This window comes from Vigna angularis, chromosome 9 (genome assembly GCF_016808095.1).
Source record: "Vigna angularis cultivar LongXiaoDou No.4 chromosome 9, ASM1680809v1, whole genome shotgun sequence".
NCBI classification, from domain to species: domain Eukaryota; kingdom Viridiplantae; phylum Streptophyta; class Magnoliopsida; order Fabales; family Fabaceae; genus Vigna; species Vigna angularis.
In genome coordinates, this window is record NC_068978.1 from 23966734 (window position 1) to 23983056 (window position 16323).

Below are 16323 nucleotides of genomic sequence, written 5' to 3' on the forward strand. Positions count from 1 at the left end.
TTTGAAGATATTCGATATTTTGAAAGATCGATATTCTTAAAATACAGTGTTAAATGGGAGGGGGTAGGGAGACGAACCATAATTATGTTATAGCAAGTTATTTATACCACCAAATCATAACATTCATTTCACTGCATGAGTGTTCTAAATTCTCAGTTTATAATTTCTCTTGTCTGAATAATGTCAGACAAGACCAGATACTTCAATATCCTGTAAAATGGGTGAAAGCATTTCTTTTAAAGATATTTGAGACCCTTGAAATACAGTGGCACAAAGCTACTGTTGTAGAGGGTGGGATAAGAAGGGGTAATTTCTCTTCAATGGAAAGTAAACGTAAGTCGTAAGAGAAGTATGTTCATTACCAAAGAATATGCCCGAGGAAATTCATTAGCATAGTTGATTGTGATATCTTCATACAACAAAATCAATGTAAGCAACATTATATAGTTCATTAATAACCTTAAATTGGGCATTTTTCAAAAAACTAAGCAATCTTTAACACAGTTGGATAAACAATAGACGTCAGAAAAACCAAAAGTAAGCAATCTTTACCAAGACTGCTACAATAGAGCAAAACCTAAATACAAGACAAACTAATTTATAAACACAAGCTTCCAACCTCTTCCCTCACGAGGTTCTAATTCTTACTGTCTTGGATGGTTTTATCTACAACAATTTTGACTTTCCTATACTCAACATCTACAGGTTGCATAACAGTCTCCTCTGGCACTACTGCACGTTTATTACCAAAGATGGTCCACAAGTAAAGCACGATAAATGCTGTCAAAGCTCCACATCCAGTACCAAATATCATTGCAGCAAGAACTCTTAAGAAGCAGTCACTCCTTTGTTTAACCACCGGACTTTCAGTGCTTTTAACAAACACCTTTGGATCCAGAGGCTCTGAATGCATTGAATGTGGAAAACTCCTCAGAACAAAGCTCCATGAATAGAGAAAGCATGCTTGAGAATAATTCCCCTTCACAGAACTAAAACCCGCAAACATTTCATTCTCCTTCAACACATTTGACAAGTCAATTGAGCGCCATAGCAGTGGAACAGAAGGCCTTGATTTTCCATGCTGACTCAATCTAACTTCTAAGCGCCTAGAACTAGCTTCATAGTCAATCCAAGCATGCATATTTTCTCCACTTGTTAAAGCCAATTTGTTACTTATTTTAGCAACAACTGAACCACCAACATTAATGGTCACATTACAAGCAGAAGAAACCCCATTTCTACCACCCTCTGAAGCACTAAACTCAACAGCAATAACTTCAAAATTTCTATCATTTAACCCAGAAGAACTTTGATAAAACACATCACTTACAGAACCCTTTGGAACCATAACAAAAGCCAAACCGCCCCCCATGTCCGGGGAGATTGAAAATGCAAAGTAAGTAGAAATTGACACTAATTGTCTTGGCTTACCTTGAAAAAGCTTGATGGGTTTCTTGTACATGACTCTCCCAGTGTCTGAACTCCCAGAACCAGAGAAATGAATCCCAGACCCGTCATTGAACACTTTTGCATTACCATAAAGGGCGACGTTGGGCTTAAATTTCAGATCTTTACCAAATTCAGCGTAAGAAAACAAAGGAATCGGGTCAAATGCTAGGGTTTTGAAGAATAAAATGGAGAAAGTGAAGACCCTGAAGTAATTGGAAGTAGAAGGTGCTGCCATAATTGAAGTGGGTGGTTTTTGGTTTGAGATGAATGAATTAATCTTGCTGGCGTGAGACTCTAGGGTTGGTGGGTTGATCCCATTAGCATCAAAAGGTAGAATCTGTGATTTTTAGGGGCAGATTGAAGAGAAAGCAGATGAAGAAAGAAAGCAAAATTTAATACATTTTACTGGATTCTGCAACTTGGTGGTTCGCTTTTTCTGAGTGGCGGATGACCAAGGGAATATAATAAAAAGCAAGTTTTCTAAAAAATAAAACAATGTTTTTGTTTTCTTTTCTTTTGCAATTTGAGGCTTTCCTTTTCCAATAATCTCCATGTGAACTCACAATCACAGCCATAAATAAGTTCGTTCATAAAAACAGGTTTAATTTTTTTTTCTTTTCTAAATTTTGGGTTCTTTATGGACCACTCCATAAGTTGTGAATGTGCTTTTAATTTCTGATCTTGGGTGTTAGGTGGTAGAAGTAGATTCCTCGTTTTATCTCGCTAATAATTAATTTTAACATTGTATCCCTGTTAAGTTATTTAAACGTTCTTATTATAACGTATTTTATATATTTTAAATATAACAAAGATATTATTTGAATAGAAGAAAATTAAGATAAGGTAATTGATGTGACGGAGAGTACCAGAAAGAAAGTGATTTTTCACCAATAGCTTTGTTGAGTGATACAAGTATAATTGTGATTGTTTATGTATCAGCGCTTTCAGAAAATTACACATTTGTTGAGTGATAGAAGTTTATGAGTGAGAATGTACTGGTCTGGAGAAATCCTGAAGACAAGGCTCAAATAAGAAAACGGAAAAAAAACTTAAGCAAATAGGAAAAGTGTATTTTGATGTAAAGTTTCAATTTAACTCAATTTCATAAAATCAGTATGTAAATTGAAGTTTATATTCATTTATGTTATAAATTAGTTTTATTTTTAATTAATGTAAAATTTTTAACATATTTTTTTTTATCGAGATATATATATCTTAAACATGAAACTAAATATTAATAAATAATCTAATAACGGTACGAGAATAAACTCAGTAAATATTAATAAAAAAAATCTAATGTGATATCATATTATAAAAAGGACAAATAACTGTGTAATTCAAATTCAACACTAAAAAGATGAAAACTTTCTAAATTTTAACTTAATTTATTCAACTCTGTCCAATCTGCTTCAATCTAACTCATTCTCATAATTATTTAAAAAGATAGATAATAAAGTTGTGTAAATCTTACTAAATGAAAACGCAGTCATCCTATTTATGATTACTAAGACGTTATTTATGATTATTTTGCAGAAAGGAGCTGATAATAATTTGTATTATCTTGTTAGACCCTCCACTTCACGAGACACTTTTCTCGTTTTGCGTTAGACAAGGAGAAAGTGGGGCATATGAGTGAGTTGTGGTTGTGCGTCGTGCCCACTCTGGCATGGCCTAACGAACCATCCTCACGCTTCAAACAAATCTTGTCTTCTTCCTAAACTCAACCAACAATTATGCTGTGTTATTATGTTAGTTATTGTGACATTTTCATTCACCAACACCTTTTCCTTCTTCATGTCTTTGGTGGGTGCATTTCAATTTATTTCTTAACATAAAAAAATCGGCATCATGGAACTTATTCGTATGATCAATCATGCATCTCTTTTTATAGTTATTTTGGATTAAAAAGGTTACTTGCTTTAACATCTTGCAAAACCTATGCTAGCGACACACTTGGTATTAGTGCATCCAAAGCTGTCATGTAATTTTATTTTGTTAAGGTAAAATATAATCGTTAGTGTAATTTTTATTATATATATAGATATATTAATTTTAAATTATATAACTTGTTTGTATTTTTAGATATTATTTTAAAATATTTAAATTTAAGATAGCATTTAAAACTGTTAATTAAAAAAAAAGTGGAGTACATAATAGAAAATAACTTAAATTTAAAAAAAAAATTAGACAGCATGAAGAGTTTGAAAAATTAGTTTTCATCATTGCTTTAAAAAAACAAAAATTGGCATAAAGAAACGAAAATAAACTCATGTTATATATATATATATATATATATATATATATATATATATATATATATATATATATATATATATATATATATATATATATATATAAAATCTTTTATTTTTGTATAGTGTTCTCTTTGTCCTTCTTTTGGTACTCGTCTTTCATGGACTAATGATAGTTTGCCTACAAAAGACACTTCCACATCTAAGTTAGCCAAGTACATCAAATAGTAATTAATATTATAAATATGAAAGTAAATTATTTATCTCGATAAATATACTATTTATAAGATAATTACGAATTTGTGTGTCTTCACATATATGGGCTTGAGTAGGCTCGTGACCCATTTACTTGATGAGTCAGTTATTTGATTAAGAATGTGCTAAGTTAAAGAATAATACGACATTAGAGTATGACATGCCAGGTTGTAGAAACAAGTCGGCTTGTATCAGAGTAGGAAAAAAGCCGACTTGTGGTCAGGTAGGAATAGGCTGGCCTCTAGTCAGGTAGGAATTGGCGACTTATGGTTGGATAACATTGGGTCGACTTGTGGATGGGTAGCATCAGGTCAACTTGTGCCCAAGTAAGAGCCAACAGACATATGGCCAAGTAGGATCATGCCAACTTGTGGCTGGGTAGAAACTAGTCGGCGTGTGGTTAGGTAGCATTAGGTCAGCGTGTGGCTAGGTAGGATCAGACCGACTTATGACGAGTAGGAACTAGCCAACTTATGATCGAGTAGTATCAGGCCGACATTTGGGAATGTAAGAACTAGCTGGCTTGATGCCAAGAAGGAACTGGTCGACTTGTGGCTGGGTAGGAACTGGTCGGCTTGTGGTTGGATAACATCAGGTTGACGTATGGTTGGGTAGGAACTATCCAACTTGTGGCCAAGTAGGACCATGTCGGCCTATGGCCAGGTAGGAACTGGCCGGGTAACATAAGGTCGTGTATAGTACACCAACCCCCCAGTCTTTTCATGACTTGAAAGCATGTGAAGAACTTTGATAAAATAGTTATAGTTGGCCTTTGGTTTACGAATCATGATACTGGTAGCAAGTACTCGATAATTGTCTAGTATTGTAGAATAAATGCAAAGAAAATCAAAGAAAATTTGTATCTTTATCAATAAATTTTCAAGTATAGTAATTGTACTAACGAAGTTGAGTACATCCTAAGAAAATGAGTTACACAAACTACCCTAATCTTCCATGCGTTAAATGTTCTTCCATTCGTCCTCCTCTTAATATTTGTCCTCGATGAATTGATGGTGGTTTTCCTGCAAATAACACTCTGACTCCCAGGTTAGTTGGGTGCATCAGATAATAATTAATGTTGTAAATATGAACATAAATTATATACCTGACAGGTGTACTATTTATAGGATAATTATGGGTTTGTGGGTCCTTACCTATATGGGCCTAGGTGAGCCCATGACCCATTTATCTCACTAGTCAGTTGTTTGATTAAGAATGTGCTAAATTAAAGAAGAATAGGTCGAGTTACGACTAAGTAGAAACATACCTGCTTGTGGTCGGGTAAGACAATGTCAGCTTGTATCCAGGAAGGAACAAGCTGGCTTTAGGTCAGTTAGGAACTCGTGGCTTGTGACCGAGTAACATCAGGCCGACTTCTGTTTGGGTAGGAACTGACCAACTTCTGACTAGGTAGGATTCCAACTTGTGGCTAGGTAGGAACTAGCCGACTTATGGTCGAGTAACATCATGCCGATGTGTGGCTAGATAAGAATTGACTGGCTTATGGCTAGGTATTGAAGTAACGAGAAACACTAGAAGGGAGGGGTTGAATAATGTTTCTATATATCATTTTTGGAGATGATATTTGACCACCATAGAAATAGATTGGATGATCCTCGTAAGTGACTAAATTCTTAACCTATAAACATTGTGCTAATAGGTATGTTTATAGTCATGGTGTTTAGCTAATCTTCATAGCGTTTAGGAGAAGTAACTCTTAGATGAAGAAATATCCGTTGATAAGCATGCATGTTAGTGATTTACTTTCGGAACATCTGATGTATTTGAAAATAATATGTTTGTAAAGCTAAGACATCACATACAAACATTTTATATTGGTTCACTCAACTAAGCTTCAACCAGTTCTCCTCTAAGATAACTTAGAGGGTTTCACTAGATTTTCAATGAAGTACATGACTATTTTTACCACTCCTGGTTGTGCTAGTCAAACCTAGTAACCCCTGTTACTCTTACTAGAGCTGAGTATCACCCTGACGGTTCTTGCACTTAGTGTTTTATTTGACATTTCTTATATTCATTTCTTGTGATTATATATTTTTAAACATATTATGTGCAGGCTTCTTCTATGTTCTTTAAGCTTATCACTTCTATTTTTTTATGTAGCTCTAGATGTGATCTTGATTTTACTTAGATTTGGCTTGACATATTGATGCTTCTAATGTAGACTTTGTACTCCTATGTTATATTTAGTTTTTCTTTGTGACATTGAGTATTTTTTGTATTCTCTGACTTTTAGTGTTTAGACGTTTTATAATCATTATAATTTTTTCTTTGTGTTTGTGCTCTTTTTTATTTTTCCATGCTATTTTCTTTAATGTTGTTTGTTAAAGTTCAAAACCAGAGAAGCTTTAGACGATCCTAGTCTCTCTCTCTCTCTCACGATCTTGTCTTCACAATTTGGATCAACCCGACTTGTGGCCAAATAACATTAGGTTGTCTAGAGTTCATCACCCCACCAATCTTCTCATGACTTGAAGACATTGAAAGACTTCACTAAAATAGTTGTAGATCACCTTTAGTTTACAAAACATGATACCGATAGTAAGTACCCAATAGTTTACCTGTACTGCAAATTAATGCAAAGAAAAGAAAAGGAAATTGGAATCTTTATCAATAAAATTTCAAGTATATTAATTGTACTTAAAAAGTCGAGTACACTTTGTGGAGCTGAGCTACACGGACTACCCCATTCTTCCATGCGTCAAGTGTTCTTCCTTCTGTCCTCCTCTCAATACTCGTCCTCCATGGATTGATGGTACTGTGCCTGCAAAGGACACTCTAAAGCCCAAGTTAGTCGAATGCGTCAGGTAACAATTAATGTTACAAATATGAACGTAAATAATTTACCTCGATTAATGTACTATTTATAAGATAATTATGAGTTTGTTGGTCATCACCTACATGGGCTTTGGTGGGCCTATGGCCCATTTACTTCATGAGTTAGTGGTCTGATTTAGAATATGTTAAGTTAAAGAATAATATGCTATTAGAGTATGACAAGTCTGGTTAGGGCCAAGTAGGTCGGCTTGTGACCTGGTAGGAATAGGCTGACTTATGTCCAAGTAGGATTAGGCTAACTTGTGCTTGGGTAGGAACTGGCCAGCTTGTGGCCTAATAGGAACTGGCCAGCGACCGTGTAACATCAAGCCATGTATAGTACATTAGTCCCCCAATCTTCTTAGTACTCGATAGTCGTCCTCTACTGTAGTCCAAATGTAAAGAAAAACAAAGAAAATTTGTATCTTTTTCAATAACCTTTCAAGTATAACAATTATACTTTCAGAGCTGAATACACCCTCAAAAAATGAGTTCCACAAACTACCTCAATCTTCCATGCATCAAGTGTTCTTCCTTCCGACCTTCTCTTTGTACTCGTCCTCCATGGACTAATGGTAGTGTGCCTGTAAAAGACATTCTGATGCCTGAGTTAGTTGACTGTGTCAGATAACAATTAATGTTGTAAATATGAGCGTAAATTATTTACCTCGATGAGTGTACTATTTATAGGATAATTATGGATTTGTAGGTCTTCACCTATATAGGTCTAGGTGGGTCTGTGACCCTTCATGAATCAGTTGTTTGACTCAGAATTGCTAAGTTAAAAAATAATATGCCATTAGAATATGATAGGTCGGGTTAGAACCAAGTAGAAATAGGTTGGCTTGTATCTAGATAAAAACTGGTAAGCTTGTGGCTGGATAGCATAAGGCTGAGTTGTGATCAGGTAGGAACTGACAGACTTGTAGCTAAATAGAAGCTGACAAGTTTGTGATCGAGAAGAAACTAACTAACTTATACTTGGATAGGATCAGACTAATTTGTGGTCGAATAAAAATTGACTTACTTGTAACCGTGTAGTATATGTATTAAATACATTTTTATTTTTAGATGAGGATTTATTTCAAAAGTAAAAGATTAAATAAATTATTTATTATGTACTACGTTTATATTTTCATCCTATTATTTTATTCTGTTAAGTTAAAATATAATTGTTGTTATAATTTTTCTATTTTTTTATACGCTATTAATATATGTATATTAATTTTAGTTTTAAGACAGGCTTATTTATATAACTCATTGATATTTTATGTGATTTTCTTTAAATTTCAGATTTTATTTTAAGAAATTTAAATTTAATATAAAACGGATTTAGAATGATCATTTAAAGAAAACTTTTTTGAAGAGAAAACATCTCAAAAATATTCGCTTAAAATGCCAAATGAAATCTGTGAGAATACATATGGGTGTAACATAGTACCAGGACTTTCTGCGTTGCACCATTATTGTCAATAATTATATTTAAATAACCATATAATAGCATACCGAATAATTTGAATTGCTATTTAATCAGAATATCAGTGTAATTGGTGAACTGGACGGACACCCACCTAGCCTTTTAATAGCATTTAAATTTATCTTTTCAATATAATATTAATTATTTTTTGTTTAAAAAATATATTAATAACATTTAAAATCTTTTCTTTCTTGTTACCGGATTCACGGAACCAAGAACTAATTTTACTGACAACTATACGATTATCAGTATAATTATATATACATAAATGTTATATAACTTCCTTTAATTATTATATGTTTTTAATGGTGGACCTTCATTGTATTTAATATTATCAACCTTTTAGTTTTCGTTTATAACATGTAAGAAAAGGTAGCGGATGGTAGTGGTTAAAAGGGGGTTTATATAGAACATGAATCTAACATTATTAGGCTCTTATATATTATACTATAACAAGTGAAAAGATTTAAATATATTTTTAATCATTTAAATTTGATGTAAATTTAAAATTATCTTTATTTCAAATTTTAATATAGTTTTTAATTATCAAATATTGTATATAAATAAATATAGTCTTTCGAATTTAACTGAGTTAAATTTTTTGAATATATCAAATGAGACTGATATTTGAGTTTTTTTTTTTTGTAATTTTTAATTATTTTTTTCTTAAATGTTAGTTTGAAAAAGTCTTTTAACATGTAAAAGAAATTTAATGTTATTAGATAATTAAATTAAAATAATTATATTTATTTATTTTTAAAATTTAGAAAATAAAATATATTAAGATTAGGATACAATACGTGTAAGACAATTAATTACAAATATATTTAACTCTCTATAATAAATATATTAATAAACTGAGAAAAGAAAAACAAAATGACTAATTATATAATATTTATAAATCTCATTCTAATTAACTCAAAACTTTTCATTAATATTTGGTTTGTTTCATTTTAGAACATGAAGAAAAAAAAAAAGTGAATGAAGATTCAATATTGATTATTATATTAGAGAAAAGATAGGTAATCTCATATATATATATATATATATATATATATATATATATATATATATATATATATATATATAATATAAATAATTGAAGAGAAAAACATTTTTAATATTTTCGTAAATGGTTTATGCAAACAAACTTAGTATACAAGTCTTAAAGAGATTAAATTCATTTTCAGAGAAGAAAGGTGAATCACTAAGGATTACTTAAATACCAAGTTTTACTTAGCCAAAGTTAACTTTAAGTCCTCTTATACCCTAATTCTTAAAGGGATTTAGACTTGAAATAGACTAGACAAACATTAAGCTACCATAATTAAGGAAAACACATAAATCTAAAGTTATACAGTCTAAGGTTAAGCTAGAAGGAACTTTGGTTCCCTCACACTTAAACCAACTAAAAGCGCAAAGAAATAAAAGTTAAAGGCTCTTGTTAAGAGATGAAATTGAGCACCAAAGACTCCCTTAAGATACCTAACAAAAACCAAATTACAACTAAAATGAAATACACACAAATTTAAGCTTACCATAAGGTCTCCTCTACCTAGGATGCTACCTCAAGGTTTTGTGTTGGCTCTCCAAAGGAACCTCACTGTTTTGGTTTACCAAAGAAACCTACATCACAAGATAACACCACAAAGCGAAATAGAGTATAAGGATAAAGCAAGAAAATGTCTAAAATGAACAAAGACTCTTCCAAAAGAAGTTTATATGGACAAAGCCAAGATTAATTAGGAGACAAGAAAGAAAATAAATTGCAAGAAAGAATAGTTAGGAAAACAAAAGAAATTACCTAAAGAAAGACACTAGAATAGACCATAAAAACCAAAAACTACTAGAAAACACAAGATACTTTTTTTCTTTTGCAAGCTTTGATCAAATGGTACACTATGGACATACTTTTTAGATTAATTTTTCTATTGGATAAAGCATTTTGTACATGAAAAATAGCAGCCAATATCAACATACAAGTGTTCACAAAGTTGGTGGAAATGGTACTTATATATGCCTTTTGCTTTTACTTTTTGTTCTTACTTTTTGTACTTTTTGTCTACTTTTTCTTTTATACCTTTTGTCTCTTATTTTCTTTGAAATTTTCAGCATACACACCTAATCAGACCCCAAATTTGGAATGTTTCAAAGGTTTTTAGAGAGCACATAAACTTATAGTACCAAAATGAAGAAAACCTACTAGAATCAAGTATAACATGAATCACAAAAAATTACATAATGAAAATCTAACTCTATGAACTTGTTCATGATCTAACAACAAATATGAACTCAAATATGTAAAATAAAAGCACTCAAAGACACACACATAAAACTATTTTCGGAAAAAAATTGAATACATATTTTTGTGATTTTTCAAAGCTCAACTAAGAAGTAATGACATATAAAGGACTAGACAAGACTCTAGATAACTTGGATGGATTAAAACTCAAAACGACCAAACCAAAAGACGAATAAAGATTCCATAAAAATTAAGAACGCGATTTCCAACACATTTAAGAGCATTTAGAAGGCACAAAACAGTAGACAAAACTACCAAAAATGAACAAATGATATATAGGAACCTCTGACCTAGATGTAGTTTAACTTTCAAAATCGTCACATTTTATTGCCAAAACAAATGATAGATTGAAAAACACAACAAGACAAGTAAGGAAATAACATCAACAACACAGAACAATAAAGGATAGATAAGGACAAAAAGCCTTAACTTTTCAAGAACCAAAGCTCTAATACTAAATGATAGAAAATCTCCTAGCTAGGTTGGGCCAAAGCTATGCAATGAAGATGGTCCCGTGAAAATATTTGGTGCAGAAAATGGTGGGGAAAGGGTTTGAGGTTGTGCAAGTTAGGATGGCTAAGGGTGAGGAGTTCATGGACTTAGGTAGTTTGATGGTGATGATGCAGTGTTTGGTGACTCAAAGGAAGGTTAGGTCAACTCTAAGAGGAAGGTTACTAGAGAAAGGTTACTAGAGGGGCCTCATGAGTTGCTCTAGTCTTGATGTTTATTATTTTAGTTCACCCATACTTGTTTCTTGTGGTGGTTCGTTGTTATTGCGATGATCATATAATGGGTTATACGGGAGCATATACATGAATGCAGGTGCTTACGGATCTGAGTAGACTACGTCAGAGGGGATTAGCCATGGGGATTTGAAGAAGAAAAGTTTCATGGTTTTATATTTTAACCAATGTATTTAATACTTTACATTGCTTTTGATTATGACAAAACTTTTGACTAAGAAGGTTATTTGTAATACATACGTTTTACTTCACAATTTTATTTAAGTTTTTTACGAAAATTATTATACTTGAAACGCTTAAGTGGCTCTCAGATTGAGGTGTTACATTTCTTGTTCTCCTGTACATATATTCACCAAATGTGAAACCCTATATAACACGCATTCTGTCTATCTTCTTTGCCACAACTGTTTTTATTTAAAATCCAAAAATATATACGCTTGATTTTGTTTCATGTTTTTGTTAAAATGTTGTTGCATTGTTCACTCAATGCAAAGAACTCACTCACGTTTTTTTTTCTTCAATTGAATGATGAAACCCCTTTTTTTCTCTCTTTACAAACGCAATTACCCACACTGTTGGTCCCACTCTACCAGTCCAAAAAATACAATTGTCCTAGGGGCCCTACACATCCATGCTTTATAACAAAAAAATAGCTTACAAAACATAGCCCAACAAGGTTCGAGCCTTGGTCTTGGACACCCCCCACACAACAACAAATACACATACAACTAGGCTAGTTCAAATTCGTTGAATCCTATATACAAACATACCTATTTAAATTATACAATCCACACCATATATTATTAAAATAATAAATAAATAAATAACACCAAACATTAATTTATTTAGTTGACAAAAATAATTATAATTCCCATAAAACAAATTTAGACTTTTATAATTTTATTTTATTATTTCCCTTTATTATAAACTATATTTTATTATCATTCTTCGGGTCTTAGATCTTAAAGGCTAATCAACTACTCACTTCAAATTTACTATAAACGCTGCATCAACCTCTATAGAAAAAGTAACCATTTTCTTACACCTTCTAAAACTCTCACATTGATTATCACAACCATTGCACCACTCTTTTGGATAAACCCAACCTCACTCACTTCAACTAAGGAGTGCTCTTGCCCCTTACCTGTGGTTGGTCTACACTTACACACAGTAACACAATTTGACCATTAGCTTGAGGGTGACGTGTGGTAGAAAACAAGAGTTTAGTTCCTAGCCTTTTGCATAAAGTTTTCCAAAAGTGGTTGAGGAACTTAACATCTCTATCAGGCACTATTTTCTTAAATAAGAGTCTTGAAATGTAGCTAGCATCATTTATCTTGTGGTAGGGTATAAAATAAGCCATTTTCACCCCAGAAAAACAGTACATTTATTCCCTTCAAAGGTGGCAAACCACTTGACACCTCTTTTGGAAACAAATCGTTAAATTCCTTTAAAATTTTTTGCAACCCCTAAGGTATAGATTCAAGTTCATAATTTATAGAAATAAGTGCCTCTTTGCCTAAGAGAAGAAAATGAGGTTGTCCAAACAAAAGATTTTTATAATTCTTCAAGGCTCATGGTTGAACAATTTCTTTGGAAGAGGCACTAAGTTTCTAACTCACATTCTTCTCTTTTCTCACTTTTATATTTTCTTCATTTTTCTCCATCCAACTTCTTTTTGAGACTTATTTGGTCCTCTCTTATTTGTTGAGGTGTAAGAAGACACAAAACAATATTCTTTCCCTCGTGATGGATGGTTATTTTATTAGTGAGACCATCATGGAGAACCTTCTTATCAACTTGCCAAGGCCTACCAAGTAAAATGTGTTGAGCTTCCATTGGTACTACATCATAAATAATTTTATCATCATAATTCCCAATGGAAATGGGTGCACTCACTTGTTCCTTTGCTACTATTCCTTCATCCTCTTTAATCCACTGAAGTCTATAAGGTTTAGGATGAGGTGTAGCTGTTAGGCCTAATTTTTCAACCATTCTAGAGCTACAATAATTACAGTAAAAGCCACTATCCACAATCATTAAACATGTCTTTTTCAAAACTTTACATCTTTTGTGGAATATGTTATCTCTTTATGATTGGTCTAGTTCAACATGTTGACTTTGTAGAAATCTTCTCACCATTAATAAATCACCTTCACAAGGTAGGCTTCCTCCTCAGAAGTAGAAGTGCAAGACTCATTATATGAAAAACCTCCACTCTCACTTTCATGCTCTAGGATGTAAGTAAACCTCTTATTTCGACACTCATATGCATAATGCCCTTTTCTCCTACATCTAAAGCACTTGATCACTTTTGTCTGAATTTCTTTGGAAGGTTCTCTTGACAAATATTTCTCCTTTTCCTTTTCTTTATCACTTTCCCTAAACCCTTCATATTTGGACTTGGATGGGTTACCCTCCTTCTTGTAATCTTTCCTTTTTTAGAATGTCGTATGGTAGTCCTTCCTAGTGGAGGTCTTTCTCTTTAATTGTTAGTCCACTCCTACACACAGTTGGACTAAATCATTGAGGTCAATGTAAGGTAGGAGTTCTACCTTGTCCCTAATATCATAGTTTAGCCCACTTTGGAACCTAGCAATTGTAATCTCTGGCTCATCTCTTATCCCTGCCCTCAACATGAGTAATTTCATTCTTTGTCTATAGTCCTCCACACTCATGTTTCGTTGTTGAAGTCTATGGAACTTATCCATAAACTTTTTATCATAGTAGGAGGGTAGATGTCTTCTCCTAAGGGTTAGCCTAAGCTTATTCCAATATCTAATTTGAGGTTGATTTCGGATTCTTAGGTCTCTAACCAAGGCAATCCACCAATACATATCATGGCCTTGGAAGCTCAAGGTAGCTATGGATACTCTTCTCTCATCATTCACATGGTGGCATTCAAACAACTATTCTACCTTCATCTCACACTCTAAATATTCCTCTATGTCATATTTTCCATGGAAGGAAGGAAGGTCAATCCTAGGTTCCCTAGTGTATTGTTCTCCAGGTCTTTGGGTTCTCTTAGGAGAGGTTTGATAGAAATAATCATTGTGATGACTACTATAGAGCTCATGCTCAAGGATGTGTCTCCAATGTACTTCTTTTTCCTATGTGAGGATTCTAATTTTTGTTTGCCTTTGTTTTGGCTCACCATGAATTGAGCAAACATGTCCTTAAGCTCACTGATTTATCTCCTTTGTTGTTGGAGTTCATCTCTTAATTTCATGCTCTCTTGACTATTCTTTAGACTTCCTGGTACACTAGATTGATGAACACCTATGTTGTGAAGTTGAAAATTGTTTTCATAAGGTTTTCAAAAAAGCCTTCATAACTATGATTGAAAATATTTTCCCAAAAAATTTCTTATTTTTGTTAGAGGATTTATAGAAAGAAACTATGAGTAAATATGTTCCAAGTAGCTCCCAAGAAGGAGAGGTGAGTCTTAGTGGACAAGCTTAGAAACCAAGTCCTTCCTAACCAGAATTTCCTTATATTGTCTTTACCAAAGCTTTTAGGTAGAAATCTTCTAAAAGCTTTTTCAAATTCCAATGTAAAATGCTCCTAAACCAAAGAAAGGTTTATCTAAGATACAATTAGCATACGTAGATATCACGCAGACTTATAAAAACAAAAGCAAAAAATAAAAGGAGAGTAAATTGAAATGCAATGGAAATTGGAAATGCTAGACGACCCTATGTGAAAGTACAAGTCACACTTGGAGCCCCTTGACACATTTTCACAACTAATCCACGAAAATGACTTATTGTAATGTATTATTATGGACTTGGAATTCCACCAAAGGCCTTTTCCTAAGCCATTTAACAAAACAACAAAGAACAAGGTTACACTTCAAAGGTTCCGCAATATATAACAGTAAAATTAAAGTGCAAACAACCTCTAATTTTCTTGTATGATTCAAGACTTAGCCTCTTTTGATGCCTCTTCAAAACAGATTGAGAAAGTACTCTTTCGCTTTGATTGCAGCTATTGGAACATGAAATTCAGCTTGTTGGACAACCCCTCTGAGTTTCAAATTCTGCTTCCTCTCCACTTCCTAAGATGCTACCTTAGTTGGGAAGGTTTCTAAAACTAGACTGAACCACAAAGTCTTCATAGCACCACAACTTCACACAAAATTAACACCAAACAGATTGCAAACTGCACCAGGAAATGACTGTTGGACAACACCAAAATTATCAAACACTTTGGCACTTTAAAGGTCCAAAAGATTGAACAAACAATAAAAACGGTTTATGAAAAAATTAGGCACTCAATTGGAACCTATGAAAACTGTTTCGTAACTATTTGATAAATTTTCAAAATTGTTTGATGAAATGCCTCCATGAATTGCAAACTTTTAAGTTGTATTAGATAAGTTCTAAATACCTTTTAACACTTGTATAATGTTTCTTTTTCACTTATTGTGAACTAAAACAGTAGAACCTAACTTTTGCTACAATCCAAATAAATTTAAAATGCACATTTTAAAAAACTAGAATTGAACTTAACCTTGCACCACGAAAAAAGACTCAAAATGGTGGTTTTAAGTAGTGAAATTGCACAAGAGTGGGTTATAAGGTCATTTGTACTTTTCCAGCAACTTTAAATCATCAAAATAAGTTTTTTGGGCTGATAAATGATTCATATTCAATGTAATACGAAATATGACCTTTCAACACTCATTTATGAAAAAATTTAAGCAACCTCACCACCAAATTTGAGTTCTAATGATTCAAATGAGAAAACAACAATAAGAATGACTCTATAATGTGTAAACACACTGAACTAAGCTAGAAATATGAGGCTTAGCATGATTAAACTCAAATTGGACATTGCAATGAAATTAGGACAGTGAAAAGCTAATAAATGGACCAAAAAACATGAGAATGTACCTCTAGCTTGAGGTAACCGAGCTATCCTTTTGTATTTCATTGCTCATTTGATAATCGATTATCTCAGTGAAAATTACCCAGAAACATCATGCAGGAGGAGATAATCGATATC

The 16323-nt window shown here is 32.7% G+C and overlaps 1 protein-coding gene across 1 annotated transcript; it reads right to left on the bottom strand.

The window, feature by feature from the left end:
* Positions 1-430: 430 nt before the first annotated feature.
* On the bottom strand, positions 431-1957 carry LOC108346903 (lectin-like protein LEC). The gene has a single exon (XM_017585965.2). It carries the CDS (start codon positions 1682-1684, stop codon positions 638-640), a length of 1047 nt encoding a protein of 348 aa, XP_017441454.1. The 5' UTR covers positions 1685-1957; the 3' UTR covers positions 431-637.
* Positions 1958-16323: the final 14366 nt, after the last annotated feature.

What these genes read in the sequence shown, in the direction of transcription:
- LOC108346903 (XM_017585965.2), bottom strand. Translation starts at nt 1,684, where the DNA reads ATGGCAGCACCTTCTACTTCCAATTACTTCAGGGTCTTCACTTTCTCC.